The following is a 16,849-nucleotide window of genomic DNA, read 5'->3' on the forward strand; positions in this document are numbered from 1 at the left end:
CGGAGGAACTTCCTCTCTGGAAGGCTGCTGGTTCCATCCTACAGACTGTTGCATGCTTGAGCCCCTTTCTCTGTGCGCTGCATCACTGTTAAAGACTGAGAAATGTGACTAGAGCAATTGTTTCATACACACTGATAACAGCTAATGAAGAGATGAGATTATGCTTTTCTTTTAGAGCACATTCAATGATAATGCTTGCCATAAACTAATTGGCATGACTTTTTTGTGCCGTTTGCCAAGATTATTCTATGAAGACTGGAGATACTGTGACAATGGAAGTTTGCTGCCAAGACTGCTACTTGAAGATCCAGAAGATTTCTTTTTGGACTTCAGAGTGTGGGATGGACTTCAGTAACAGAGATGACACACTGAATTTGGGCAATGAGGCTGAATTATGTAATGCTCTGGCTAGTCTTCAAACAACTAGCAAACAGGATGGCAAAGGTCGAGTGTGTGTGTTAGAATCCACAGAAACAGCCCTGCTGAACAATATACCCTACCACGAGTGCTTTAAAGCTGCCATTGGCAAAGTGCTGTCTTCATTAAATCCAAGTAAAGACTTGCAGACCATGGATGTTGATGGATGTGGCAGTGGGTTGAACCTTCAAGAGAGTCAAAACAAGAGCTCTCTAGATGCGGCTCCTGATCCTTTGTATGTATTAGATGTATCTGAGGGCTTCTCTATCCTGCCAATTATAGCTGGCAAACTTGGATCAGTTAAAGCTTACAGTTCTGTTGAGAAAGAACAGCATCAAACAGCCCTTAACATAATTTCAGAAGCTAACCATTTCCCTAAAGAAACATTAGAATTTTGGCTCAGCCACTTAGAAGATGAAAATGTGGTGTTACAGAGACCAAAATCAGACAAGCTGTGGAGTATTATTATCTTGGATGTTATAGAGACATCTGGTTTAATCCAGCAGGAGGTGATGGAAAAGGCTGCAATATCCAGGTACTGTATAACAATTTGTAAGCATTCAAGCAACAATGGACACAGGTATTCCTAGGAATCCATAATGGTGTGAAAACTTTTTAAAATGTTCCTTCTAAATACAAAATTACCATAATGTTGTTTCTGTAGAGCAGAAGTTTGTTTTCAAAATGGATTGAACTCATGCTTTGGGATTGATTTTCCCAGAATCTCCTTGGTGTCTGACCATTGTATATATGTATTTTAAAGAAGTATCAAGATTTCACTTTCATAGATTTTTAGTATGCAAGAACATGTATGGGTAGATTTTATTTCTTGACCTGTCAGAAGCTTCCAGGATAGCAAGCAGCATGGTAATAGCTGAGGTAGCTTTTAATGTAAGACTTAAGTTAGAGAAGTCTAGATTCATGTACATGTCAAGCTGTTACTGGAAGAACCTGTTACTGTTAAGACACACACATGGTGATAGAAGATAGAACAGCTGGGGAGAAACCAAGAAAGCTAGCTGTTATCTGAGGTGAGAGAGGTGGGAGGAATGCAGAATAAGGGAGAAATAAAATAATGGAAATGCATACCAAAAAAAAAAAAAGGAAGATGGGAAACAGGATTATATGCTTTTGTGGGGCTTGGGAATCTTCTGTGTTCATCTTTTCTAAGTGATGGCAGGATCAATGTTCCAGAGGATTTAAGTAGGTGACTTTTTCTAAGATAATTCTTTGGATGACTTAGATATTTGCTGTAGGAACAAATGGGAAATTACTCTGATTTTTGTCATATGCAAACTCAAATCTGTTGGCATGAAAATATAATCAAGAAAGTAGTCATGCATAGTACGCTACTTGGTTACCCAATGCCTTTGGAAAGAGGCCTGCTAAAGGAAAAGAACCTAGAAGAGTCTGTACTGATTCTGAAGAAGTTTGCTGAACATTATCCTGAATGAAAGCATCTATTTATCTTGGTGCTGCTCTCAGCAGGGTGGTGTTCTGTGGCAGTATGAAGAAGGCTCAGAGCTGATTTTTTTTTTTCCCCCCTTCCTCCAGCAAAAATAGTTTCCTGTATTGCTGATAACTTTTGTTAAATACTTAAAACAAAGAAGGACACCTTTGGGTGACTTTAACTTCCCACCTAGTTTTGTTTCCCTGTGGGCTTGCTGCCCTCCCCCCCACCCCCCCCTTCAGAACCAGTGCCCCAACAGTATCTAATACTTCACTTCCAGTTTAATTAGACATTTCTGCCAATCCTTCAGTATTAGATGTTGGTGTGATGAATAAATCCCATTACTTTCATCTGGAAATGTCATGGTTTCTAATACACTAAGATTACTTAGTTCCATACTTTGATTTAGTATTTGCATGACGAGCTTTTTGTTGTGTGGTGGGTTTTCTTGTTTGTTTGTTTTGTATGATACAGCTGTCTAGTCTGATAGGATCAAACTCAGAAATGCTTATGAGCACTTGCCTTCAGAGGAGGAACTCATGTGCCTTTCATAAATGTAGTTAATATTCTTTCTTTACTGTTGAATGATATGCTTTAGTGGTGAAATCTCTCTTTTTACAGATGTTTACTTCACAGTGGAGGAAAGATATTCCCACAGTATGTATTGATGTATGGGATGCTTGTACAATCACAGTCTCTGTTACTGGAGAGTGCTGTTCAAGGAACAGAACCAACTCTTGGGTTTAATATAGCCCCTTTTATCAACCAGTTCAAGGTATGAAGTTGGTGGATGTTTTCAAACACAGTTCCAAAACCTGCAGCTCTCTAACTGCTTAGTTTCAATATAAAATGCAAGAAAACTAATGAGGTGAAACTTTCATTTTGTTTAAGTAATTTAACAAGAGAAAGTTATGTGACAAGTCAGGCAAGGACCTTGAGATAAACTAAAATAAGTAAGAACATCTATATTAAACTGGTGTGGGAGAAATTTTGGCAGAGAGTAATGAAAGATAAAATGATACTATACAGAAAAGTGACTGTGCTGTTACTGTTCCCTTAATCAGCTTGTGTCCCAGCTGTCACATTTCAAAAGGGGTTAGAAGGGTATATTTTGGCTCTCTTCCTTACGGGCATTACAGTAATTCCTAGAAACTATTGCATTATGATTAAGTCTTAAACTTTTCACTGTTTTATAGCTACTGATAAGCCTGAAATTCTGGTATACACTCTTAGGTACCTGTTCGTGTGTATTTGGATCTCTCTACGTTGCCTTGTGTACCCTTGAGCAAGCCAGCAGAACTTTTAAGGCTAGATCTCATGAATCCTCTCTTGAACAGCTCCAGCAGAGAAGTGAAGGTGAGTTGAATATGCATAAATTCAGAAGAATACTTTGCTGCCTTTCTGCAGAGCTCTTCATTAGTTGCTCATCTTGGCTGCAAATTTCAGTACAGAATCTACTTACTTGCAGGCCTCTCTGAAATGGGTTGAAGTGGTTTGAACTGCTGTATCTTCAGACTTCTTTGAAGAGGTGTAAATGGCTAAACTAATATTTTAAATATTTTTAGGTGCAAATTTGTAAGTCTGGCCAAGTCACTGCAATTCCCTTCTGGTATCACATACATCTAGATGACGACCATGGTTTGAATACATCAGATGAGTTCTCACACTGGAAACAAGCTGCTGTTGTTCTAGATAAGCCTATCCAAGTTCAGCTTGGAGATGAACTTGTGCTTGATGTCCAGCATCATAAAAGCAATATTAGCATTACGGTAAGACAGTGAAGAATGTCACCTGGAAATGGATGTTGGGTTAATTATCTATGCATACACAGATTGTTCAACGTGACTGATATTAATTTATATTAAAGTCTACATTTTATCTACTGATCCAAGAGGCTATTTTATTGCTGTAATATAGTTTGTAAATTTTTAAGTATATATTAACTAAAACTCGCACTACAAGGCTATTTTACCAGCCAGATAGAGGGGAGATACTGTTTTCACTGTAGCAAGAAATTTGATTGCTAGCTGTTATTGTTTAGGGTTTTCTGACTTCTAATAACTATGAAAGAGACTTGCTGTACAGCTATCTTCTATTACAGGAAAGCTCCTGATTTATAAATCCATGTTATTTAGGATGTTCAGCTATTGTAGCTCTGAACATTGCATAAATTCTCTATCCCACTTCTGCAGTCACTGATAGAACTCTATCAGTGCCCCATCATCAGTAGTATGAGAAAATGCATCTGGATGACCATAGCAGGAAAAAAGTGTGCTGTTGTAACAGCTGTGGCTGTTTAAGGAAGAGACCTTGTTTTTTCAAGCCTTAGTTCCACTTCTCAGTGATGTAGGCACTTTACTTACAAATGTATTGAGATCTTTACCTTGTAGGTACTGTGCTACCATTCTAGTTGCAGTATCACAAGTGTTGTATGTGTACAATTGTAGCAAGTCATAAAGAAATGCTGTAGAATAAGTTAAGTTGTACAGTGAAGGTCAAGCTGGGGACCTTCAGGTCCCTTAGAGAATCGCAGTCTGTCCAGTAATGTACTGGGACTGAGGACTTTTTTTAGGCTATATGAAAGCTGGCATGAAATATTCCATCATTCACATCACAGTACTTCTGCTCCTTTTCTGCAGTATTACACTTCAGTATAATGCAGGTAATTAATAGGTTCCTTCTGTTAAATTTCTCTCCAAATAAAAGACTAAAAAGCTGCTAACTTTTGTGCTTTACATAGTTGCTTTTACCTGTACATGTATAGGGGGAAAAAACTGCTTGCAAAACAGCTGCAGATATTTGTGTATCTAAGCTTCTTTACAGTGTCATTGCTTTAATCCCCATGTAGAAGAGACTTTTGTGATCTTCCCTATCAAGAATCTGTGAAAAGATATCCATGAGTATTTTTTCCTAGAATCTCATTGCAAGCAAGAGGTGACTGTCCCAGCCTGCCATAAAACCTGCAGCTGATGGTGTGTTGTCCTCCACCCAATTATTTGAAAATGGGGGTAATGACTACGTCAAATTTTTGAAGATAAAGTAATTCTCTATCCAAGAGTTGGAATACATAGAATAGCAGTGTTCAAGATAAGGTGAGAACAACCTATATGCTAAGACTTCAAATGAAAAGTTTGGAAAAGATTAGGCATAAAACAGTTTTGTTGGAGGGAAACAAATAGTTAAGAAACAAGAAGAATGACTTGAAAACTGAAATTAGTTACAAGTGTTGATTCAAAAGCTACACAGAAAGAAATGCTCCAAGTAAAACAGTGTAGTAGTTTTCCAGAATTAAGAGATTCATATGGTGCAAAGGAAGTGATCAAGACATTTAACTAGCCCTTTTCATATCAGGGCTTCCTCCCCATACTTGTAAATATTTACAAATTTTACAAAACTAAAAAAAAAAAAATCATTCTTCAATGTGGATCTTGTGCAATAGTTGCTTAGCTTACAGTGGCTCTCATCCTTCAGATGTGACTCTTATCACTGCCTTTCCAGCTGTATTGATGCAGAGGCTAGTCCTATTTTCAACAGTGGCTACAGGGGCCAGTGAGGTTCCTAGGCACTGGGAGCTTTTACAAGTTTATTCCTTTTTGAACATGGCTTTTGATAATACATAAAAAGATACTTAAGCATAAATTAGTAAATTCTATTTCTTCATAAGCTCAAGCCAGCTCTTCCTTTCCACTACAAGCCTTGAAATACCAGAAGAATGAACAAGCATTTGTACTAGTTATGATTCCCTTTCTCTACAACAAAGACATTTTCCTCATGTCTGTCATTCACATCTTAAGTGACTGTAACAGTAAATCAAATAAAAGGTAGGTGAACCGTTTGTAAATAAATAAGCAAATAAAGATTTTATTTAAAGGCAATGACTCAGCAAATTGAAAAGTATGATCTGCACTTTCCCACTAACTCCAGATACAGCAAGTACATAGTCAACTATAAAATATGCAGCCTAGTGAGTAAGGCGCAATATTTACATCACACTAGTACTGCAAAAAGCACTTAAGATGAGTTCACCATAACAACCAGAAATTAAACATTTACTCTGTAAATGGCAACAATGCTGAAAAAGAAATTGCAGATTTCACTTAAAGCATCAGTACACTATTTTTTTTCAGATTGCAAACATGCAATACTAATTAAAGTCTGTTAATGGGATAAAAAAACCAATACCCCTCTTATTTATTTTGTCAGTTTTGCAAAATAGTAACATTTTGATACAAGTGTACTTTTTATTGGTCTGAAATCTAATGCTAGTAACTCCAGTATTAGACTAGCTACTTAATGCTACCAGGGCAAATGTCTCTTCCTCCCTAGGAGGGAGCAGAAAAAAAATTACATTTGAGTTCAGGCTATACTGGAAGCATAGTACAATACATACATACACAAATTTATGAATACAAATTGCTACAGAGGCATTGTCAGGATACCCTGCTTTAACAGCTTAAAAAAAGTCCTAAGTGTTAAAGAATTTATTGCAATCCAAAACAAAGAAAGAAGTCAGTTTTGTTTTCTATTTCCATTTTGACATCCTTTAGTTTTTCCCCAATATACTTTAAGATCATAACCATTATTCTCACTTTAAAAAGAAGTGTAAGGTATTCATCCAAAACTTATCTTCCTGGCTGACTATTCTGAATGTAAAAGACTAGCAAGAAATTATGAGCTACAAGGACAACAGATATGCCAGCCTAAAGTTCTGGGCATGGGATTTTATAGCTAGGCCTGTAGGGAATGCTTTGTTTTTCCAGATTCTTTACTGATACTCTGTAATAATTATCTTCCTGAAAGGGGTTTTAGTTAGCTGTGTGGGAAAGGGAAGAAGATGGCATGTGTACCGAAGTTACTATTTCTTCCATACTCTACTGAGCACTGGGATATGGAAGTTACCATTAAAGAGGACAACCAAAGCTAATACAAGCAGTTTCTGCTACTGACTTCCTTTAATTATGTTCTTGAAATTAATTTTTCCCCATTGCTAGTAATACTTACACTTCACATATTAGAAGAGCAGAGTATTTTTCCAAATACATCTTTTGTATTAGTAGAAGTCAGTTTAAGTTCAATATACTTGTCCTTTTGTGCAATGTGTGTAAAAGTTTAGCAGTCTAAGGAATTGATTTGTAAATTTATGCAGAAATTTATGGTGTGCATGTTTTGTTTTCACAGGGTACCATAGATGCATCCATTATAAATTCAGAATTTATGTCAATTATAGCCATATCCTCTTCCTGTCTGTGCAGTAGCTTTTTCCAGGTATTCTCAACTTTCATCAGTAATAGTACATATAAAAGGACGTGTGACAAGTATGTAAGAGACTCCTTGACACATTCAAAGAAAAGGTGAGCTTAACTTTTATCCAAAGCTCTCTCTGACAAGCTGTGCTGTAGTTCAGGTGACTCCTCCGTGTCTTGAATAGCAGCAGTGTTATAAATACCATCAACTATAGGGACTGTTGTGGGTGTTGTGAGAGGTGTCACAGTGTGTCCAAACCCCTGGTAATGACCCATGGGTGAAGATGGCATTGAAGCAGCATCAGAAATTGGGTCTTGAGTAGATGAAGACAGTAAACTTGTATGCTCATTTTGTTCATGATCCTCAGCAAAAAATATTTTCCTTGGTTGGCCCAAAACTGTCCTTCCTAGAATTATGCCAAATGAGAATACCTTTTAATACTTGCAGCAATATACTGGAATTTTTGCAGACGTACATTATAAGACACACATGCTGAATTAAAAAGCTAATCTTTGTTTTCAAAAAGTTTTACATGGAAATTGTTAGCTTCAATTAAGAAAGAGATGTCTTTTCATTAGAAAAAAGTCCTTCCCTTCTACCAAAAATATCCAAAGTTTACCTGAGATTCATCTTTTTAAAAGTAAAATTAAGAACTAGACTCTCCCTTGAACAGGATTACTGGAAAAAGCAAAGTACTTGATAGGTCATGAAAATCCTCTACAGACACAGCTGCCATTAATTTGATATGGGACATTATCAAGGTACTATAGTGATGACTAAAAGTATAAAACAAAGCAAGAAATACACATGCTGTCAACAGACCATACAAATCTTTGTTACTTACCAACATTTCGAACTTGTTCCGATATATCTGCCCTTATATCAGAAATATCCCACATTGCAAGAAAGGAGTCAAAGCATGACCCTTCTTCAGCTTCTTGAACATAAGGTTTATAGGAAAAACTGTAGTGATGAGCAATAGCAGCCAGGAACATCTCAACACAGATGATAAAATCCTGTAACAAGGGGAGAGATGCTAATTAATATTTAATCATTCACAACTGGAGAAAAATTGTTTCTAGGCTTCTTCTCCCATCTAAAGACGATAGAGATTGATTGTCTTGGGAAAATGGCATCAGCTACTTATCCACCAGAGCTCCGATATTCTTGGCAGACCTCAGGCAGCCATGTGTACTACCTACATATGCAAATCAGTCCTTTCCTGGCAGACTGACTCATGGGAAGTGAAGCTTCAACAAGAAGCAACTCTATGATGAATTATTTCAAGAAGAATTGCAAGGATAGCCAAAAGAAATACTTAACCAGGACAAGCTTCTCCTCCCCCATAACTCCTAGACAACACATGAAGTGTTGAGTATAAAGCACATGTGGGGTGACTGGCTGATGCTTAACCCARTTTATAACAAACCCAGTACTAATCTAGCCTATATTAACCAAGTATGCCAATATTTGAGTTCTTGAGATCTGCTGTGGCATCTTGCATATAGCAATTCCTCTTAAAAAGTAACTGTCTTCTCCTACCTGTAGGCCTGTAGCCACAGCTTCCACGCTTTGCCATTCCCAGGTGTGCTTCTCAGAAATAACACCAATTTTCACCAACAATGCAATAAGAACAGCTTGCCTGTAAAGATTATTTATTATTACTCTAACAGTGGTGTGTAAAAGCCTCCAAACAAGACTGGTAGATAAGGCCCCAGCCCATATATGAATAGCAAGAATCTCTGTTCCAAGAGGCTTACTGTTCGTATATTTAAATTTTAAGAGGAAGAAAACAAAACAAATTAGGCTTAGAAAGAGAAGTCATTCACCCATGGTCCTAAAGACCAACAGAAAAGTCAACATAAATTTGTTGTCCCAGTTATTAGAACAAGTTGCTTATCAGGATATTACTGCAGCCCGCACAGTAATGTTCAAATAGTCAAATGCACCTACTCACTAGCATCTGAGTGTGAGCAGTGCTTAAAATATACAGGTAGTAGCTTATTTTGAAAAGTCTTCAAATTGCTAAGCAAACAAAATAATTGCAAGTGAAGATTCTAAAATGAAATAAGTTCTTGAGAATTATCTATACACTCACAAGTCTAAAAAATAATCTCAAGTGAATGAGACTGCTATGTCCAAAATATTAATTTATATTGGAACTATCCTTTTCCCCTCACAGCACTTTACTAACATTATGGTAGATTTTTTGAGGCATCTAACCTCAGTCACACATGCAGCTTTTTCAGTTCTTTTATGATCAATCCTGGAAGCAAAAAAGTAACAAATAATTCGCTTACCAGAAAGAAACAAAAACTACCATCTTCACACAAAGGAACTTGCCAACAGGCTGGATAGGGTTCAGTTCTTCACGGAGTACTTTATAAAACAGCACTAGACAATACATAGCAAACTAATGAGGAAAAAAAAAAATGAAGAAAAGCTTTCAAATCCTTGTTTATTTTGTGAGGGAGTTGTTTTATAGCATCTCTTCAATTATGAAAAATGTATCACTGTATGATGCAAACTTAAAAAGCTGCCTATTTTAGAAAAGATGCTTTGGATTTAAGGAATCTATGCCTTTCTGTTTGAAGGCAGACTTTTTTATTTTTGCCTGAGCTTGTATTTCTGAAATGTATCATATTGTCAGACAGAAACTGAGGTGATCTATCCAAACAGTAAAACAAAGCATAGGAAGCTACTGTGAAATGTTTTCATCACCAAGTGAATCTCTAGGGGAAAAGGCACACAAAGCACATGCCCATTCAGGCTTCTGTTGAGAATGTCCAAAAGGTTTTCTCTTTATGGGAAATGAATATTTCTCTTTATGAAAAATGAATGTGCAATGGATGCAATCTTCACTGCAAATCTGAACAAGTTTACCTATTACAGACAACTGCAAGCAATTGAACTAATAACTGATCTCCCCTTTTCACACATTCCTCGCCTATGACAACTAAATTTCTTCAAGCAATCATGCCAACCACTGGGACACACTGGAGCATACACTGCTGCTGGAACTGCTGTCACAGCAGGAAGCAATCACAGCTCTTTCCATAACAGTGACCCATCGAACACAGTGGTGGCAGTAGCAGGAGAACACCCTTCTCAGATGGGACTTCATGCTGGTTTCACACCTGCTGCTGTTGTCAAGAGAACTAAAATGCTAAAAAGTAAGGAGCCAGAGTTGCTGCTCTCTCCTCTTGCAATGGCTCACATGTAACATGCTCTGGATGAAGCAGAGAAATCATTCCTCTGCTTTCCCAGCAAGCCATCAAATGCAATCCCTGGTCTCCAAATTGATATTTTCAGGTCTAGGGCTGACATCTTACATTTTCCCTGTCACCTGGCTGCTGAGCCAACCCCCTTTTGCCTTGTGCAGTCAGAGACTTCCACGCTAGAACAACATCCCTGCTCTAAAACATAACACTTGAAGTCTGTTATGGTTAATTTCAATTTAAAAGCTAAACTGTCAGATAATCCTGAGCTAAGCTTTTGTCCTAAAAATACAAGTATAAGCTAAACAAACAAATAAAAGCTTGTAATTATGCAGTCCTTTCCCTTCAAAGACCAAGTGCAAGACAGGCTAGAATCTCAGTGCTTCATGTACTGCTTCCATTTCTCAGACTCTTGCTGTCAAGAGTCCGAGTGCTGTCAAGCTACCACTAGCTTTGTAACACAGTATTTTTAACATAACCCCTGCTGATCCAGTAGACCTGATTGGGAGGAGGCTAACAGGGCAAGTCAAGTCACCTGTTTTACAGAGGRGCAAGCCTGCAGCTCTCTCATGCCTGCGCCATTCCCCCATCAGATAGTTCAGGGTAGAGAGATGGGACACTTTTTTGGAGCTTAATAGTAAAAACAACACAATTTTTAGAATATTACCTGTTTTCCTAACATTCTGTGCATATAGTATTTAACAGATACAAACTTCCACTTACAGTGGGAAGTCTACTACTCATAAGAATTACCCGATATTAACACAATTACTATCAATAGTTCATGCAAGAAAACATTCACGTAATACTAATACAATTATTTAAAAGAGCAAAGATGCGCTTGATACTCACTAGCTGTGACATGTTGTTAAGTATAACCAAGTAAGTCCAAGCATTGTTGAAGCTGAAGTTTCCTTCGTCATATACTCCCACTAGCTCACAAATTCTGAAAGAATTTTTAGAATTAATCACTATGTAGTACATGATCAACTGTTAGATCAACATCGATCAACTGTTAGAATCCAAAATCTATTTTGGTACTCAGATATCAGCACTGGGAATCTGCACAGGAACTGGTCTTCAACAGTATATGGAATAGCAAGTTTAGATTGTATTTTTCACAGAGGAAATAGTGTTTGAATATCATGACGTATATAGGTAACTTATTTTGATTTCTAGCACAGAAAATGAGAGCAAAGATACAGGGCTAACATATCCTATGTTGAATGCATTCAGCAATTAAACATAAATTTTTTTGGCTTAATCTGTTATCGATATTTCTCGAGAATGGCAGATTTTCACAGTCCCATAGAATTAACAGTTAATAACTATCAATACAAAGTTTATAAACTTAAGCTTTCAGCATCAACACACATAATTGCCTGCTATTCCTTTACAGCAATGGTAGATTAGATGGGTGTCTATGAAGGCACACAGTCAAGCCTACCACATGAAAAGCTTAATAAATCTAAATAGCTTATGTAAAATCTGACTTTAAAAATTCCCAACTGCTAAAACCAAAGGGAAAAGAGACGAGAAGAAAAAGATGACTCTAAAATGAAGAGATCAGTGCTATAAAAATATCTTTCCTACATAAACACTACTTTACTTCCTCCCCCACTTCTTTCAGCAGCAAGCATTAAATATTTATTATTCCAATTCTGTGAATAGTCATTTGCTATAGAGAAACCATAAAGAAATCACAGGCCGATGCAAATTGCTCAGACCCGTTTAGAATACAACACAACAAAACAAGTGTTCTTTTAAACTGCATCGATTCAATACAAAGGACATGAAAATTCTTTCCAGTGTAACTCAAAATTATATCCTGAAGACTAATATTAATTATTTATGAGCATACTTACAAAGCAATAATGGTAGTAAATGGTCTGACAACAGTGTACTGCAAAACACCCAGTTTACATCTAAATAACAGAACTCTGCAAGAGAAACAAAATTCATTATATGAGAATTTAAAGAAAATTCACTTATGGAAGTTTCCTGTCCTCAGTAGTTAAACTAAATTAGATTTTTATTTCAAAGTAATTTCAATTTAATCTACTAGGACTTCATACACCACAGTATATTAACATGTGTGCATGCAATGGCATAGACCTAGACTATATGGATATATAAATGAAAATATTCAGTGATTCATTTCTTTCAGCCGTGGAAGAATTCTGCCTGTGTTAAATAACAAAAATGCAATTTTCACTGTTTTTGAAGAGGTTTAAAAATGACTTACATTCAGAGTTTGTCTTTACATTTTAAAACTAAAATCCCCTAAGAGAGAAAGAAAACATGTTATGCTGCTCATCAGATTAAGCATGCAGAAATACAAACAGTTCATGGGTATATGGCCTTTCTTCCTTCAGCTGTGGAAGTAAAAGCAACGGGCTATATGGTATCAGTGAATCTACATTTTTTAGCAAACATTCTGGGATAGCAAAGGAAGCAAATTCAATGAAATCTTTTTCCAGTATTTTTCAAAAATAAGCAAGTGTCCTTCAGCACCACCTAAGTCAATTCAGATTAACTTAAGTGTGATTTCTAGGACGTTACACAGCAAGGTGAAAACATTCACACCTACTTTCAGTAGGGGTTCATTGATGATAACAAGATGCATGCAAACCATAAACTGACTCTGCCAAGCAACAACAGTTATGCTACTAAATACGAAAAAAACTTTTATATCCGATTACACAGCTTAAAATTTTAAAGATGTCATCATATACTCACTCTCCCATAGCCCATGATGGACAACAACACAGGGGAGGCAGATGTCTCTGCTGATCTTTGGCTTCTATTATTAATACCAGGTTTGGATACCGGTTGGTTAGATAATTTGAAAGAAAAACCATAAAATTATAGATGACATAAGCTTCATAGCATTCTCGACAGGTATCCACATATATTGCAATGTTGGGATATTTCAAAGCTATCCACTGTAAAAAGACAGATAAACAAAGTTACACGCAAGTAAGGTAAAACTGATTCCAGTGACAATACTGGCTGGCTAGTTTAGCAAGTAATACTTCATTAGACAGGAGGTACAGGACTTGAAGAATTTGTTTAGTAAGTGTGTGATGCTACAGCTAGCAAATAACATTTTGTAAAAATACAAGTAGCACTTCAGATTGCATCTCTGCCTCCCTCAAATGAAAGCATGCTTAAAGCACAGCACAAGTGCTCTGTCCTTGTAACCATACAATTCAGCCCTTAATTTAAAAGTTACTAAGGAGATGGTTGCCTACACATGACCTAGTCCAATTAGGATGACACAAAATAAAACTGTCTGCTCAAACTGACATATTCAATGTCAATATGGATTTGTGAACTAGGTTTTTAGTCCTTCAGTACAAAGTCAATTTCTTTTCATATCTAACATGTAAGCGTTTATTCTGGCATGTTTGCAAGCTGTAGAAGACAGCAGCAGATTAGCCTTAAAGTGGAAATCAGTCATCATCACCCTACGCTAGAATTTCAGACAGAAAACTGGGTTTTTTGTGTGTTTTGCAAAACTGTGATTATGGATCAGCTGTCAGAGCTTTCAGTTTGAGTTTTATTTCCAAGTATCACGCTGCTGTTGCACTGTCCCATGCAACTTGTGCTACTTTTCTTTTTTGTTTTTAATAAAGGCAGGGACTCCGAGTTTACTATGTTTCCCTCAACTGCAGTACAGTGAATGTGGTGCCCTCTCCAATCTACTCATCAGATCTACAGGAAAATGCATCACATCCTCATCTCAGCTAAGACGACACCTGCTGCAACACCTTTGTGGAAGATGTGATGCTGAATCTAATAAACTGAGAATATACCATTTGAATTCTAAGAGAACTGTATGTTCAGCTCAGAATATGTGCTCTAGAAAGATGCAACATGTGAAACAAAGGCCATAAAATTCAAGAGTCTAGGAAAAGATTTTCTTATCATGTCAGAAATGCTCTTGAATGCCAGACTGCAGCTCACTTAATTATCAGGAATTTTTCTTCCAAAGGAAAATTCTGTGCTTGAAATTGCAATATCAACCTGAGGTAGTTCATATTTCCCACAAGAAACGGATAATGTTGCTTTCTTCCCCGCTTTCCTTCACTCCCAGTTACTCTAAATCCCAGTCTTTCAAAAAGGGAGAACATACATACAGGTGACATACATACAGATTTAGTATGTTGCTTAACTCTAGCTAAAATCATCTCTGCATGTAGCAACAGGTGACATTCACACAAACGAGATCTAGTACTACTAATAGAGGCTGACATATAAAGAGGTTCATAAGTGGACTTTTTGTGGGATCTTATCCTTTGTCCCCTTGAGCAAAACAAACAAACAAAAAAAACCCAAACAAACAAAAAAACCCACTAGCACTCTGCCTAACTCAAGAAAGAAAGATAAGGCACCAAATTTTTTGAGATTACATTTGGATTAGTCTGGTCAACAGGTTTCTTATTGAGCTGTTACTGAAGCTGGAAGGACCAAAACAAGGCACCTGTTGCCCTTTACACATCTGTCATAAGGGTTATTCAAGAACAGACAGGGTACAGTTAAGATGGGGTCACAAAAGCGATCCCATGAGCTGCACAAGGAGAACATAATATTGTTAAAACTATATTTCTGATGTACTCCATAAGCAGGAGCACACTGACGTTTCTAGAACTACGACCTTCCAGACAACATTCTTTCTACAAACCATGACACCAGTTTCTCTCACCCCCCAAAGCAAACAAAGAATCATTTTATTGATCTGTTAATAGTTAAGAGAACACTTACACTGTCTAAACTGTAAATCGGCACCATCCATAGAATCCTGTTACGATAACAAAAGAACATTTAATATTATTGAAAGTATTTTTAGTCTGAATTAAATTTAACATTTGCAGCACAAGTAAAATTTGAAATGCTACCTTATTATTGGTTTTTGTAATTCAGGTTGAGTATAATGAACTAAGTGTTGTAGTATTCCCCAGAGAGATATTGGTATAGTCATCAGTAGAAATATCCCAGCAATAAACCACGCCTTGGTATGAATTCCAACCTTACAAGGAAAAAGAAGAGTGCAAGATCAAAGTTTTAGTATTAATACTTTAAAGTGTTAGTAGTAGAGCAAGGGAAATAATTTTTCAATGTTTTTTACCATGAATGAAATTTTAAGATAGGCATTAAATATATACCCCAAAGTTACATTTAATTTTTCTAACCCCTATTTTTGAATATATAAACTTTTGTCATCTCTTGATCTGGCTTAGAGTACATCACTTAAAAGCAAAATACGAGAAGTCTTGCAAAAACAAAGACACCACCAACAAACAAAATGTTCTAGAAAATCATATCAATGCTCACTATTTACAGGATTTCTTTGCTTTAGGTCTGGAACTTTTCTTGGTTTAGTGCTTCATTATAAAGTTCTGACAGCTTCTGGATTTAAAGTATCTTTAGCTTTAAAATCAAGTTCCAACTAGTTTCAATTAGCAATCTGAAACGTACATTTGCATACATATATAACATTTACATACATATATGTATGTGTGCGTGTGTATGTCTATTAAAACAAATGATTTTAAATCCAAATGTTTTTAAAGGATCTGTATTAGCAATCCCCAAGTACCAGAAAGCAAGAAACATGGAAGACTGTTTTTAAAACAGATTTTTTTTTTTTACATTGAGAGATGTTTCTCTGATCTCCTACTGTACACACACATCTCATATCTTCTATTAATTTCCAGTTCAAAGATCTCAAAGTTTCTGAGTAATTTCCCTGCCAGTATCAGATTTAATTATTTTGAAGCGTCAAATAACACTTTGATATAACATGGCTAACATCCATTATGCTGAACATATGAAGGTATCAGAACAGGGCACACCGGTTACAAAATAGGAAATCTAAAATATACTGAAGACAGATTTTATTGTTCAGTGCATAAAATTATGCTGGGGAAAAGTTTTATCTGGTGGAATGAGCCTATATTAAATAGGATAATGTATATTTCAAGGTTAAATTTTTACTTTCCATTAGATAAGTAATGCTGCCACATGTCTGCATAATTCATATGCCAATGCCATGTCATACCACAGTACCATCAGCATGAACAGAAGCTTCTCTACTATCTCAATTCTGCCTGACCACACAGAATTACCTGAAACATTAAGTTATGAATAATAACGCTAATATTACTACCAAGTGTCAAAACTTAAGTTTTGAAACTTAAGTAGCACGTAGCAGTGACAGAGCTCCAGGCATGCTCTTTTAGAGCAAACTTGCATCACTTCTTGAATTGCTTTCAACACACTGTTTAAAAACTTAGAATTACTGAAGCAGATGGAGAAAGCAATCCTGCTGTGTTCTATTTTGCTTCGCTTGTGCTTAAGTAGCGTCTTAAATATAAATACTAGCATCATAAGACTGTTTTTCAGTTTCTCTTCCCCAGCCACCTGCCTTGTTTGGATTTCAAACTCGCAAAGCTCCAAGCACACTGCAGCTATGCTAAACACGCACAAACGCCTCGCAGCTTTTGCCTGCGAGTCC

At 36.6% G+C, this 16,849-nt stretch overlaps 2 protein-coding genes across 8 annotated transcripts in view; one reads left to right on the forward strand and one right to left on the reverse strand.

The window, feature by feature from the left end:
* PRMT9 (protein arginine methyltransferase 9) overlaps positions 1-7,247 on the forward strand; it is a 24,158-nt gene extending 16,911 nt beyond the window's left edge. Inside the window, exons 11-17 of one of the 7 annotated variants that reach the window (XR_003256989.1) lie at positions 241-952; positions 2,489-2,642; positions 3,101-3,223; positions 3,433-3,636; positions 4,782-4,959; positions 5,562-5,688; positions 7,046-7,130. Coding sequence is in view for 5 of the 7 variants with exons in the window: in XM_026087482.1 (XP_025943267.1) it covers positions 241-952; positions 2,489-2,642; positions 3,101-3,223; positions 3,433-3,636; positions 7,046-7,222 (1,370 nt within the window). In the remaining 2 variants the exon portion in view is untranslated. Of the gene's footprint in view, positions 1-240; positions 953-2,488; positions 2,643-3,100; positions 3,224-3,432; positions 3,754-4,679; positions 4,960-5,561; positions 5,689-7,045 lie in introns of those variants that run through there. The other 6 variants (XR_003256988.1, XM_026087482.1, XM_026087485.1 and 3 more) reach the window with 6 other exon arrangements.
* On the reverse strand, positions 5,713-15,373 carry TMEM184C (transmembrane protein 184C; the record flags this gene model as incomplete). The annotated part of the gene is made up of 9 exons (XM_026087488.1): positions 5,713-7,517; positions 7,956-8,127; positions 8,654-8,753; positions 9,412-9,524; positions 11,182-11,275; positions 12,195-12,269; positions 13,069-13,274; positions 15,097-15,133; positions 15,231-15,373. Coding segments are annotated over 9 exons (1,233 nt in total), but the record flags the coding sequence as incomplete, so codon positions are not given.
* Between the last annotated feature and the right edge of the window lie 1,476 nt (positions 15,374-16,849).

This window comes from Apteryx rowi, unplaced genomic scaffold, assembly GCF_003343035.1.
Source record: "Apteryx rowi isolate R43461 unplaced genomic scaffold, aptRow1 scaffold_72, whole genome shotgun sequence".
Taxonomy (NCBI): domain Eukaryota; kingdom Metazoa; phylum Chordata; class Aves; order Apterygiformes; family Apterygidae; genus Apteryx; species Apteryx rowi.